General features: G+C 40.2%; 2 protein-coding genes across 3 annotated transcripts in view; both read right to left on the reverse strand.

The window, feature by feature from the left end:
• The window catches only part of bcas3 (BCAS3 microtubule associated cell migration factor), a 200,008-nt gene extending 195,872 nt beyond the window's left edge, over positions 1-4,136 (reverse strand). For both annotated transcript variants that reach the window (XM_030776763.1, XM_030776762.1), the window contains exons 1-5: positions 4,096-4,136; positions 3,164-3,252; positions 2,506-2,560; positions 1,983-2,058; positions 286-392 (exon numbers count right to left, since the gene is read on the reverse strand). In XM_030776763.1, coding sequence (XP_030632623.1) covers positions 286-392; positions 1,983-2,058; positions 2,506-2,560; positions 3,164-3,234 — 309 coding nt within the window. In that variant the 5' untranslated portion in view covers positions 3,235-3,252; positions 4,096-4,136. The remainder of the gene's footprint in view (positions 1-285; positions 393-1,982; positions 2,059-2,505; positions 2,561-3,163; positions 3,253-4,095) is intronic.
• Positions 4,137-5,258: 1,122 nt separating this feature from the next.
• Positions 5,259-11,199, reverse strand: ppm1da (protein phosphatase, Mg2+/Mn2+ dependent, 1Da). The gene is made up of 6 exons (XM_030777298.1): positions 10,576-11,199; positions 8,876-9,104; positions 8,445-8,569; positions 7,335-7,516; positions 6,834-7,058; positions 5,259-6,517 (listed from the first exon to the last, which is right to left on the reverse strand). The coding sequence occupies exons 1-6, from the start codon at positions 11,090-11,092 to the stop codon at positions 6,104-6,106; spliced, it is 1,692 nt and encodes a 563-aa protein (XP_030633158.1). The 5' UTR covers positions 11,093-11,199; the 3' UTR covers positions 5,259-6,103.
• Positions 11,200-13,376: the final 2,177 nt, after the last annotated feature.

A 13,376-nucleotide genomic window follows, 5' to 3' on the forward strand; every position in this document is an offset into this window, starting at 1 on the left:
TTAAATGCAGAGGTTGCATTTCACTGCTCAGTGAGTGTGTGTGACAAATAAAGTACTTCTTCTTCTTCACTTGCGTCCATGGAACTGTTTTCTCTCATAATTAGATGGATCCAGTTATAGTGTCAAAATAAAGTGGGACCAATCCACCACCCACACACAAGCTTAATTTACAGGTGTACAAGCAGACTGGTGAGCCTGGAGCTCATCACTGAGTGAGCTCAGACAGACAGACAGACAGTGAGACAGATGCAGACAGACTGAATATATGCACAGTGAAACACTCACAGATATACTCCAGATCTGCATGCCGTCTGCATAGCCGATCATTAGACAGAGCGGAGGGTCAGTGCCACTGCTGTGCATCTCCAGAAACTCCGGTGAGCGAGCCACATCTGTGAAGAAGGAAAAAACAACTAAACACATAAACAAACAAACAATCAGCAGCAGGGAACGGCTTGAAGGCAGTCTGTCTGCTTTGAGACACTGCTAGGGGCATTAACTGCAACTCCACAAGCATTAATCCTTAACCCCACCACAAATAACAAAATCAAAAATCTGTTTTCCTTTTAACTCTACGACATATTCTAAGGGAAATATACTACCCTTCACTACCAAGGAGTGAGGATGTAAAGAATAAATTCAACTTTTCTACTACATCAACCCTTACATTAGTGAGGGAAACATCTGGAATGAATTGCTTTAGCAGGGTGAGTTGATGTTTACTTTATTGACTGTACCCTGCTCTATCTCACCAAAGGTTTAGCCTTATGAATGGTTGGTCAACTGTAGAACACTTTCCAAAGGCATCTCTCTTTTCAAGTTAAAGCACCACACCTTCAGTCTTGCTGTTTTCAGCGAGAGGAGCAGGCAGCTCAGTTTCTCTCCACTTTGCTTCCCGGTATATTGAGCGTGCAAGGGTTCACAAATGAGTCGTAAGCAGAACAGGAGTGCTATTCAAGAAGGTGAGTGCGGCGTGTGACATTAAGAGAGTGAGACGTTTCATAAACACAGCCGAGTTATTCCCTGTCAAAGCGAAGCTGCCGTTAGATTTCACCGCCGACCTGGCACACGCGTTCTCTCCCGTCGCTCAGGCCGACTCGACCCGTCGCTCATGTACTTATAGAGAAACGAACCATCAAATAGCTGCACAGGTTCATCACGCCAGAGCCAGGCTTCAAAACGGATCTGAGTGCTGTTTCACGACAAACTCTGACTCATTGTTCCCAATGGTAAAACATTCAAGTGTATCAGTCTTCACAAACCTTTATTTGGCAAGTGATTTTTTTTCCCTCTTCTTGCTCCTTTTCGTATTGGTACTGAGGCACACAAGATCGCCTTCAGAAAGTGAGCTGTTGAGCTGATTAGGGCTATGGCACATACATAAGTGCGTATTTACACAAGGACACGCCATGCTGCACTTCTGCTCATTACAAAGCTTCTAGTCAGCTCCTGTGGACTTAATTTTGCTCAAACTCAGCTGGAACTGGATTAGCAATGACTATATTTGAAATCTATAGAGGAACATTCACCACCCATCTTAAGATACTGTTTAAAACGAGATCTAAATGAGTGAGAGAATCGAGTTTTCCATTCCATTTACCAAAACTAAGGGAACAGTACAAGCAGAAGCATCGACTCAACAAAGAAACACATCCACGGTGTACCACCCCCATCTGGGAACACTGTGGCATCACTCCTGTCACTGGTCTATCCTAAAGTGATTGAACTGAACTGAGGATTCCTATTCAAATGTGTTTTCTGCTAGGCAAAGTTCATGGCTGTCACTGCTGGTTTCTCTGGTTCAGAATATGATACATAAATATACATTGAGTTTCTGAGGCAAAAGAACATGACCAGTTCTGCATTGTGCCAGAATACCAGTTAAGCAGAGCAACCTGAACTACTGGGAAACCACTAATAAAACAGAACAAACTGGATGCATTGAGGAGTTCAAGAAATATGACAACAAAACACAAACTTACCATTAATGTCTGCTTTCTCAAACCGAACCCAAACTATTTTTTCTTTTTCATCCGTTGTGGGTGCACCTGTGTAAGCCTTGAATTTTGAGCAAAAAAGATGTGTGTTGAGAAAAAAATTGTTACACTGATTTTTAAGAGTTCAACAACTCTCTGAGGACACTGATAAAGGTTTTTTGTTTTTTTTTTTTACCTCAGCACAAGCTTCTTTTAAACAATGAAAATCTCACTGGATATGAATCCAATATTATTACCAAATATTTATAAAACGTTTAATAAAGTTTAGAATTAGACTATACAACACATCAACAGTTAAAACTGAGTATCAATGAAAAACACATTAACATAAGCTACTATTTATCAGTAATTACGGATATTAATAACAACAAATAAACAACCGCTCTCAGAAAACATTACAATGTAATAACACAATAACAAATGTGTTACAGCTCATCACAGGATACATGATACTGGAAAGTCTAAGTGGACCATGTCAGCTTAGCCAAAATGTTTAAACTACACTAACCTGAGGGACCACGTCTTGCAAGAAGGTTACCACACTTTCCATGTAAGACTGCTCCCTAAAATGCAATAATCTCAGTTGACTGAGGGTAGCAAACAAGCAATATTCAAATGGTGTCATCTTCAAACAGTATCATCAGTTTGGTTATGCTATTCAGATTTATATGTATGGCATGAAGACCAAATCTTAATTAAACCATTCATGCTTAATGCACATACCACACAATGGAACGGTTAAGCCAAGTGATCAGCAAATAATGTGAATCCATAGCAACACAATTAAAAACCGTATTAACAGAGCATGAGTGTATATAGGCCATTACTGACTTAATATGGGAACACTGATGACTAGCAAGATTGTGTGGTGAAGTTTCGGCCATAGGCTTAACACAGCAGCTCCAAAAGGATACATATCAGAGATCATTGCTCACACAGAGATATAGATGATCCCTAAAGCATTATTCAATATTTGGGAACACTGCATACAGGGGCAGGTGTTTGAGAAAGGAGTTTATTGTAAGCTTTGAAGGTGCAAAGGTGGATTTGGAACTGTCTGGTCAATGTGACTGACACAAAATAAGCAAACACATTAGTAAAACAAGCAAATATGGGCTCGTTTGAAACTTCAGTTCAGTGGCAAAAGTGAAGGATTTTGCCCTTACGTAGCAGCCTGGGCTCGCACCACAACCCCTCCAGCACAGCGGCTAGGTCTGCGCGGGGAGTCGCTCGCCATTGTCAACAAAACTCTAATCTGTGAACAGAAGATGATAACAGTAAGGACAATTGAACAGTGAGCATACATAGTCCATAAGGTTAGTAAGCCTGTAAAGCTGGTCAAGAACCCTCCTTACATTCAAGACGTGCAAGGTTTTGAACCTATATGTTCCTAAACAAATAAAAAATATTATCCTTAAAGGTTTCACCATCCAACACTCTCAGGCACTCTCAAACCATTAGTGTTAATTGTGTCCTGTGCTCAAAATTAAGTTTAATTTTCTTATATAACTCACAGTGTCTCGACATAATGTATTTGAAAATATTGCAGCCTAAACAGACATGTATTTACTTCAGTAGTTTTGCTTTCAAGTGTACAGTGCGCATGTATACATATCTTGCGTGATGTATTTAAACTGAACAGATACAACAAGCTAACCGGGCGAGGAGGACAAGTTATCAGTGTCAACTGGCAAACTAGCATGCTAGCTAATTGAACTAAGATATGACTTTGAAATACACAGTTTCAGCACAGCACCCTGTTGTTCAAGTAGTTTAATAAACCATAACATGCAGCGCTGGGCATAAAGTTCAAACATCGCCAGACAGCCTACTGACCAGTTGCCCAATTAGCTGTCTACACGGTTACTTTAATATAGCAAGCCCGCTATGCTATCCTTTGCATAGCTAGGATAACTCCGACCACTTTGTCAATCCGCTAGCTAGCTAGCAATGCTAACTGCCAACATAACACTTTGTGAGACATCCGTTACATGACTGAGGCAGTACACATGTAAGTCCTCAAAGAATTCTTCAACTTGAATTACACAACTTCTCCGCGAAAACATTTATCCTAAGTACAAGGAATCTTTGTACGTACCTAACGCGTTATGTTTTCAGCCCTCTAGACTGGTGTCTTCACCAAACGCCACAATATACCGTGTTGCAGTAAATACAGCAGAACGAAAAAAGCTAGCCACCAATGAGATATACTGATGACTCAGGATTGGCCAATCCCTTCACGACAGAGGCGGTTACCCTCGCGCCCTAATGCAAATCACAGTTGAATTGCCAGTAGATTGGTCGATTCCACAGACACATAGGAGAATGGCTACGGAAGATTAAAAAACAACGTCGTTTAATGTCGCAATAATGCTCTGTATGTGTTTCAAATAATGATTACTGAAGCGCAAGGCTATGTGAGTGGCTTCTCCCGAATGTACCAGAACGTCAGGTTCGGGGAGCCCCGAAATTCGTTCCACACTGACTTGTTTGTTTACATGCAAACCTCGCGATGTTTTGGCAACGTGACGAAGGCATTCCATCCCTCGGCAAATTTCGGAAAAATTACGAAACAACACGAAAATGTTCGAGAAGCGAATCCGACGGAAAATTACATAGAAATTGTGTTGTCTACAAGAAAACAGGCTTTGATTCGTTCTAGCAACAACCCATGGTTTACGTCTATGTGGTGGAAAAGTGTTATTCCCCTTATGAAGAACAAATGTCTGTATTCCTAAAGTGGGTTTCTTTCTCGAGCGTAAATGTACATAAGGGACTTGCTCAGCTAGCCAGCGACTGCCTCCGCGTAGTACCCCTCTCACTTGTTTGAAAATCGTTTGTGAAAATATGGCTTATGACTGACAACGTCTCATCAAACAACCGCACTTGTATGATGGGAGCTCTTTGGACCCTTTTCCAGATGCGAATTGCTTTTTGCATTATTATGTGGAGGTTATTACCATTGTTTTACATTAAATTAAGTTTTCTAAGTTGGTCAACAAAGGCACTGCCATCTATTTTAGGAGTATCATACCAGCAATGACACTTGTGCAGGTAAAAGGTCAAAACATCATGCAAGTTTTGATAACTTAATCTGGAAATGTCATGTGACTCAAAGTGAGTGGTAAACATCGTTGCAAAGGCATGTGTGCTACAAACGGTATTTAGCGTTCTGGACACTTGGTGGACATCAAGCGACCGACTCCTTATTCTGGCTAGCAAACAGATATACAGAGGAGGTTCGTTTTCTCATTTGTCATTTTATTCACTTATTGAAAGATAGCAGCACCTTGAGTTTTGGACAAAAGTGTTATCCAGTAACGAAAAACAAACACTTTAAAACAATTTGCATGTATTTAAAAATCACAGGTGTAACCTTTTTTCCTGCTGAAACCCTATATGGAATGAGTATAAATATTTGTGACAGTGTGACTTCAGAAACACCTTATAAGTCCTGTTTGCTTGTTGAGCGAGACAGAATGATGTATAAAAATATATATTGCATTTCTCAAAGTTGAACTTTTATATCTATTCATATATCCATCTTTGGAATATATACTGTACATAAGGACAACCTCAGGGTATCTCTAGACTTAAGATGTGCCTGCATTACATAAATGTTGTGAAAATAACCCTTCCATGGTAGTCATGGCAGGAGATGGACAAGAATTACACTTTAGTGCAAGTATCTTAAGTCAAACCCTTAATGCCTGTTGATACATACTGGAAGTTATGGGATTAAAATACATAAGAAGGCAAAAATACATGGAAAAAACCCAACATGTTAGAAAACATCTAAAATGAAAATGGACTGATGTAATAACTTACAATCCCCCTTACTTAAATAGAGTAAAAAAAATCAGACAATAGCATAAATCCCACATCCAAAGGTGTATGTGTGTCATTGATTGATACCAGCGAATACCTTCTATTATAATGACAACTTCAATACTTGTAAATTGTACATCTCCCACAGTTGACGATATCGTTCATAGCATTTGAGCCTGGTCTCTCAGTAGTTTTGAGTGTGAAAGAAATCAGTGATTGTTTTCTGACTGTCAGTTTATGAGTACAGGACGGCTGGTGTGTTTTTGAGTTTGGATGGTTCAGCACACACACACGGTGGTCTTTCCATGCTGCTGGAGTAGGACCTGGACATTGTTTGACTGTTTCTGGCTTTTTCCGTTGCGTCTCAGGGACGGTCGTTCACTGTTCCTGCGTCTGACCGTGCAAGAGGAAGGAGTGTTCTGGAGCAAATTTGGAAGACTTCGTCTCGGCTTCTTTCCCGACGGGATGGTGGAGTCTTCGAGTCCACGTTTGCCTGTGGGCACTGAGGTATCGATGACATCACTGCTTAAGGCCTTTTCCGAGAGTCCACTGCAGACGAGGTCAACAGAGTCCACCAGGCAAGAGCACAGGGATTCAGATGACGGACAGCTGCCAGAGCCACACAGGCCATTCTGCTGTTCAAAAGTCGCCTTAATTTCACACACAGGAGACGGGACTTGGATATCAGGCATCTGTTTGGAGGAAACCACAAGCTGTTCAGTTTTCTTGTCAGCAAAACCTGATTTTTTTTCTGCGACAAAAACAACAGGGCTACTGACCCTCTACTTGTCAAACTAGTCAAATTTACCTACATGTAAAATTGTACAGCACTTGGTACACACACACTGACTGACTTGAACTGATGAGTCTACCAAACACAAGAGTGTTACCATTAAACAGTTCAACATTTTGCAGCATTTCTGCAAATATAAAATCGAGACTTCCACACCAATTAATCTAAAACCCTAACTTTTTTTTTTAGGATGTTTGCAATGAGATGAGATTTACCTTGATGAGAAGAGTGCTGGAGCAGGGTCCTTCAGTGGGGTAACATCGGGAACCCTCTGCTAGATTCAGTAGGACTTCCTCTTGATGCAAAGGCTCCTCGACAACTCCTGGTGGCTGCAAGCAGATGACTATAGCGCTGGTGTTGTCTGCACGGAGCATGCGTTGGCGCCAGCGGAGTAAGGCATGGCTGACCAGCTGCCGGGCACTGGAAACGCCACACTTTGCCTGTGGGCAGATGAATATATTCTGGGTTCACTCTACATCTGACTCAACAGGAGACTGCTGTTATAAAATTGGGTTATAGTCTACAGTCACTACAAAATCACAGATATTGTGCTGTTATTTCAAATCAAGTAACTGTTCTTACAGGGGAGCTCAGCTCATTAAAATGTTCCCACAAGATGCCAGTAGCTAAAAGTCAATCAGAAGCTAAAAACACTTTAGAGCTTTTTAAGGATGTCGACGATCCTGAACTTGCTGTCACCGTTTTATCACACTCACCATAGCTTCGTCGTTGTCCTGGCACATAGAAACTGCATCCTGGGGGGGTACCATATTCCACAGCCCATCACTGCCAAGGATGACGTAACGGTGCCGCTTTGGGTCCAGGGTGACGACAGAGGTATCAGGCTCAGGTGAAACTACAAACTCCCCGCTGTAGAAGTCATAGCTCCACAGATCACCTACAGGAGGAACAAAGCCAAATATAACCCTCGACATTACATGGTTGCCTTAGGAAGTTAGTTCGACATCTTGTAAAAATGTTTAAAGACCAGTTAATCTATTGAAAATATTTAAGCAATCTCTTAGAGAAATAAAATGCCTTGAATCTGCTACTGCAATCACCACAGTTACTTTTGCAATGAATTACTGCCATTTGTTTGCTTTATAAATCAGCCATACTACAGAGTTTCAAAGTGATTACTTTCTGCTGTCAATAGCAATTGAGCCTGTACGTATGATTCTGTCTCTACAAGTTCACCATTCTCCTTTTTTGTCTAATCACATGTTCCTGTGTCTTTACTGTACATGCAGGAGCCATGGTTAGAATGTATTGATACTTTTCAATGTTGTATAGCATCAGCTGTGAAGGTTTGACTGGACTGGACCTTTTAATTTACTATCCCTTGTTTTCATGGATGCTTTTGGAGCCCTCTGAAGGTGACTAAATGTAAGTAGCTTACAAAAACAAAGATGTTAAGGAAAGGTACTAGAGCACCCTGGTTGGTATGTTACACATGGTAAGTCCCATATAGTTAATGTTTTGATCTGATAGTTTCCATGGCCCTTCAAATAATATTTCAGTGTGAATCCAACGACTATGCTTTAGCCACTGAAAAGCAGATCATTCAAAATTCCCACGCCAACAATAAACCAATGAAAACACGCAATGTTAACAACACCCTACACACCTTCCCAGCTTCCTAAAACTAGATACAATCAACAATTCTAACCATTCTAACCACTCATACAGTTGGTCATTTGTCAAACTTGTAGTGAGCAGTTCCCAAAGAGCAGGATGGCAGCTGTTAAAACATATAGGTGAGCTGGCAACTGATAACTAGGCTGATTCTTTTTTCTTTTTTTTTAATAAGATATATTGATGCTTACCCAGAGCCCGAGCAACAGCAAGGAAGGGAATTTGGTCTATAACAGTACTCCTTCTAACTGGCCCATTGTGACTCAGTCTCGGTCTCTTCCACACCACACGGTTCACCCCAGATTTTTTAATAACACTGAAAGAGATATGGAAATGATCCTTATTCACTTTTACATTATCACACTCTACACAGGAAAATATCTGTGGCATATACACATTAACCATGCATTCACTAAATGTTGTGTCTGCCCTTTTGCTGTGGGAGTGAGACTGAATAATGCAGCATTATAAAAAGTGTTTAACTTTGTGCAAGTCTGTAAACGTCAGCTTGCCTGTCACAAGTCTACCAAGCAGACGGTACACCTAAGGACAACTGACGTCTTAGAATTCCCTAAAACAAAAGGAACAAAAAAAAAACCCTCCAACAACCACAAAAACTCACCTGCCCCCCAGTCCTTCAATCCTTTCCCTTTCCTTCGGGAGTTCAGGCTTGTGGTCCTGGGTAAGCTCCTCTGCCCGAATGAACTGGTCAGACGGGTCGTCCTGAACTCCCAGTACCACAGCGGAGTCCCCAACATGGGCTATATACATGCGGTTGCCTCGGATCACAACAACACTAGCTGTTGTGCCTGACGTACTCGGAAGCCCTGTAAGAGTCTTTGGCCATTCCGCTACATAGAACGAGAGAGAACGAACATAAGCACGCTTCAAAAAATGTAGCCTTCACATAAACAAGCATAGGTGCATTATTTTTTTTAAATGAGGCTTTGTGGTTTACTGGCAAATCACAACCCAATTTGTTCAATTAATTAAAAGGTGCATAATGAGATGACTGCATTCAAGGATATATAAGTTTGCTGGTTTCAACCTTACTGTCTAAACAACAGCATCCTTTTGGAAGTCAGTAGCACACCAGACTTCGCTTTGAGATCAACTCTTCGTTGAAGTTTTCGGTATCCCCTCAACATTACAGGGAAAGGAAAACAATGCGATTTAATTATCAGAAACCCCCACCCCCACCCAACCCCTTGGCAGCAGCACACAAGTTATGAAACAGAGACTTTATGGAATACAGAAGATTAAAACCATCATCCTATAGGGGGAGACTCACTGACAATTCAGCTATGAAAAAACATTGGGCATGACGGTAACTGTGACATGTAGGATGAAGAGTGTATGAGTGGTGTGTCATACTGTTACTTCTTTCAAAAACTGGTTTATTCATAGATCATTTCCAGTCAGAGTTATCGAGGTGATATATGACCTCAACTAAATCTGACGTGACAGGCGGTCACAGAGGAATGGTTAGTTTCTATCTCACAAGCACACTACCTCAGTTACAACCAAGAACTAATTTCCTTTTTGTAATACATTTTGAAATGGATCAGATCATTCGCGTTAGTGACCGTCTGCTCGGTTGCGATGAACACTGGATGTGCAGCTTGGTAGCGTTCTGGAATTATCTATGAGGCTGCATGTGATGTAACATCGCACCCTTCCTTTTATTAGCTCGCTCATATTCACCGCTCACTGGGATATACGCCCATTGCTGACCGCCAGTTTATTCCTGAACAACTAGTTATTCCAATTAGACACGGTGAAAATCAAGGATATCGCCGTCTAAAAGTATTTAGTGGGATAATTAAAACCGATTTCAAATCGGTCCGTGGCTAAATAAGTAATGAACGAATATGCTGATACAGGGCCAAGTTACATAATTGCGTTTCCACTGAGGCCGGTATAGTTTTTTTGTTGTTGTTGTTGTTGGTTTTTCTTTTAGCTAAATCGGTGTATAATTTGTTTGCTGCTGAACACACACAGTTCTGCAGTTACCTAGGCTAACGATGCCATTGTGCAAATATCGCCGACGTTTTGGGGCACTGGTGGGAATCATGGGAGTTTTCTTGCAATGCAACGACCGAATCATTCACTTGGCGCCTCCGCTCAAAATGGCCTGGAGAGTACTACAATACATTGAAAGTTCATTTCGTTCTTGATGTATTGAACCAGGGCGAATAGTAAATGTAAACCCGGCCATAGACTTTAGGCCAAGTTTATTAGTTGATCATAAGTACAGTTCCGCAACTTAGAGGTGTTGTTCTACGAGTTATAGCAATGAACAGGCACTACATGTCAACTTACGTAGTTTTTTCCACATGGCATGGTGGCAGGCAATGAATCCTTTACGGATGGCGGCACACACCTCGCCGTCATCCTCTGACCAAAAACCTCGTTGTTTTTTAATGAGATCCCACAAATGATCCCTGGCGAACTGTGCTGCATCTCGCCCCCCATGCCCATCAAATACCGCGAAAAAAGCAACAGACCGCCGTGAACGGGTCTCGGTCAGCGAACTATCGAGAATTGAAACTGGTCGAGCTGCCGAGAGACTTTCGTCGCTTTGGGTACATTCAGTTGTAGTGGATACAGGGGAGGTTGTCAAACTTTTTGATGCATTTGCAGAAATCTGCTCCGTAGTAAAAATTTCGGACTTGCAATCACCAACAATATTGTCCACCTCCGTCTCGCCATGTTCGCCTGAACTCAATTCATCTTCACCCGGCTCTGGCTCCACTACAACCTCGGTTACGTCCTCCATATATTTCCTGCCTCCCTGATCGGAAAACACACTAACTCGCAAAGACAATCCGTTTTCCATTGTCGATCCGACGCCAACTTTCGAGACAGATTAGTGAGATCAAAAAATACAAGCTGTAGTTTTACGGTGTAAATTGGCAGACTATCTTTGCTCAAGAGTCACTTTCCCTTGGCCTTTGTTTATTTTCGACCCTTGTAGGCATGCTCAGGAACGTGATGACGTCAGGTTTACAGCAGTGGGTTGGAACCTAGTTAGTGACTATGGTTGGGACAGGGTCTAGACAAGAAGAATCAAAGTATCTTTCTAGAAAGGACGAGAGGGAAATATAGTCCCGCGTAGAGGGGAAACTTAGCGCTTGTAAACAAGAAACCTGTGCATACATACTGAATCAAAGTATCTCTGGATGTAGATAAGCTCCATGTAATACTGTACATTTAGAGCTATTTTACATATAGCTCGTATGTCCTCAGATACGGAGACAAGCTGAAAGTTCCCTTAATGTATTACTTAAATTAGTAATTTACCTTAAGCAATAAGGATGTTTTAGCTATTTTAACGTAAAAGAACTGGCTAGTTTGAATGAGCAGTACGTGACGATGGACAAAATGCATAGAACTGCATATAATTAAAATTGAGATAATGTACGAGACAGTACAAAAAAGTCTTAAAAGTTCTTGGATGTCTTTTGTGGGTGTATTTTACGTGGATATTAAGCGATATATTTTGTGATTCATAGAAGCTAACATTGCAAGATGTTGTCATGCGTTAATATTGTGATGTGATTATTTTGATCATACATTTGTATTACAGTTTGAAGTAATTAAGCTCCATTATGAAGATATCCCCCCGAAACAAATACTCCAAATAATTTTTGAGGCAGCAATGAAGTATGTATTGTGTAAAAAGTCAATAACAGATTTGACAAATGAACTGTGAAGTGTTTAACAGAACTGACAGGTCATGTCAGAAAAAGGACATTTTAACTGTATTTGTTTTAGTGGTACACCTGTCTGTTGATTTTTCTTTAATTGATTTGTTTTTTTGCCATCTGAGTAATCATTTTCTTAGTATGACATGGATACACATAATTTTTCTTCCATCTGACTCATTTCTGCTTAATATAAACCTAATCCATAATTTGGTTTATTGATAATACGATGTTTTTTATTCTACTAGAACAGAATAAACTGATGAAGAACTTTTTTTGTGTGTGCATTTTCTCTAAATGTATCTTTAAACATATTGTCAAATCTACCTCTACCTCTTTCTCTTATAGTCATAAATCCACACAGCACAGCTGGGACAGTTTCTCTAGATTATATCTGCAGAATCAGCCCTTTAATCATAAAGTGAGCCACTGTCACCAGAGGTCTGTGTCAATATTCCTATGGCAATGGACAATAGTGGCACATTCCTGTAATTAACATGTAAGTCAATGGTTTAATTACTATGTTATAACCTGCTTTATAACTTTGCTTTAAACATATGATATAAGGTTTGATCTGTGTATGGTGATATATGCATGATGTAAATAATTTCATGCATGTCAATAGATTCAACAGATCCTTTTCCATATTGAACTAAATGTCACAATCTAGTGATGATAAAACCACTGTATACAAATTTGCTTTTTGAGGACCAAAACACGCTGTGTGAGAACTTGAAAACAAAGATGAAAAACAATGAAGAGTAGAATACTTGTTTTGTGCTAAATGATAGATGGAGCTTGCTGGAAATTAGCATTACTGTAGATCAAGGAATATATGCTCCAGTATCGAAGGGATGATTGTTTGAGGGGAATATTTTTAAAAATTGAAAAACACAAGGACTTGATATGTACCTCTAATGAGTGATGATCGATCATTAGAGGTACATGATTCATCCACATTTTGCTTCTATGTGCCTCACTCTAGAGCTAGTTTAAGTCAGCTTAATTCAAACACAAATTATATTATTTGTGCCCTCAATTTTTTTGTTATTACTTTATTTGTTCTAGTCAGCATGTTCAACAACTTGGGTTAGTGAAATGAAATCAGTCAGGCAGTGGTGTGACTAATGAACCAATAACCTGGAAATCAATCCTGTGTTGCAATTCACTCTGTCTTAAAGAGCTGTTTTGCATATGGAAATAGTGTGAAGTTCCTTTAGTGTTCTGACTGGGTGTTTTGGCATATCAGTTATCTTGTAGATATTTTCAGTTTTACAAAATTTGAGATAGAAATATATTTGTATGAAATGTATATTTGTATGATCATATTTTTAAATATAAATGTAAAATAGTTACCTGAAATACGAAACAATACTGATGCAAATTAAACGGAAAATCATACGTTTTGTGCTGTGT

The sequence above is a fragment of the Chanos chanos genome, chromosome 6 (assembly GCF_902362185.1).
Source record: "Chanos chanos chromosome 6, fChaCha1.1, whole genome shotgun sequence".
Classification (NCBI taxonomy): Eukaryota; Metazoa; Chordata; class Actinopteri; order Gonorynchiformes; family Chanidae; genus Chanos; species Chanos chanos.

Excerpts from the sequence above, each read along its gene's own strand:
- ppm1da (XM_030777298.1), bottom strand. The coding sequence starts at position 11,092 with ATGGAAAACGGATTGTCTTTGCGAGTTAGTGTGTTTTCCGATCAGGGA. Across the intron at positions 8,570-8,875 it reads ATTGAAGGACTGGGGGGCAG|TGTTATTAAAAAATCTGGGG; the intron begins GTGAGTTTTTGT and ends TATCTCTTTCAG. Across the intron at positions 7,059-7,334 it reads AGGACAACGACGAAGCTATG|GCAAAGTGTGGCGTTTCCAG; the intron begins GTGAGTGTGATA and ends ATCTGCCCACAG.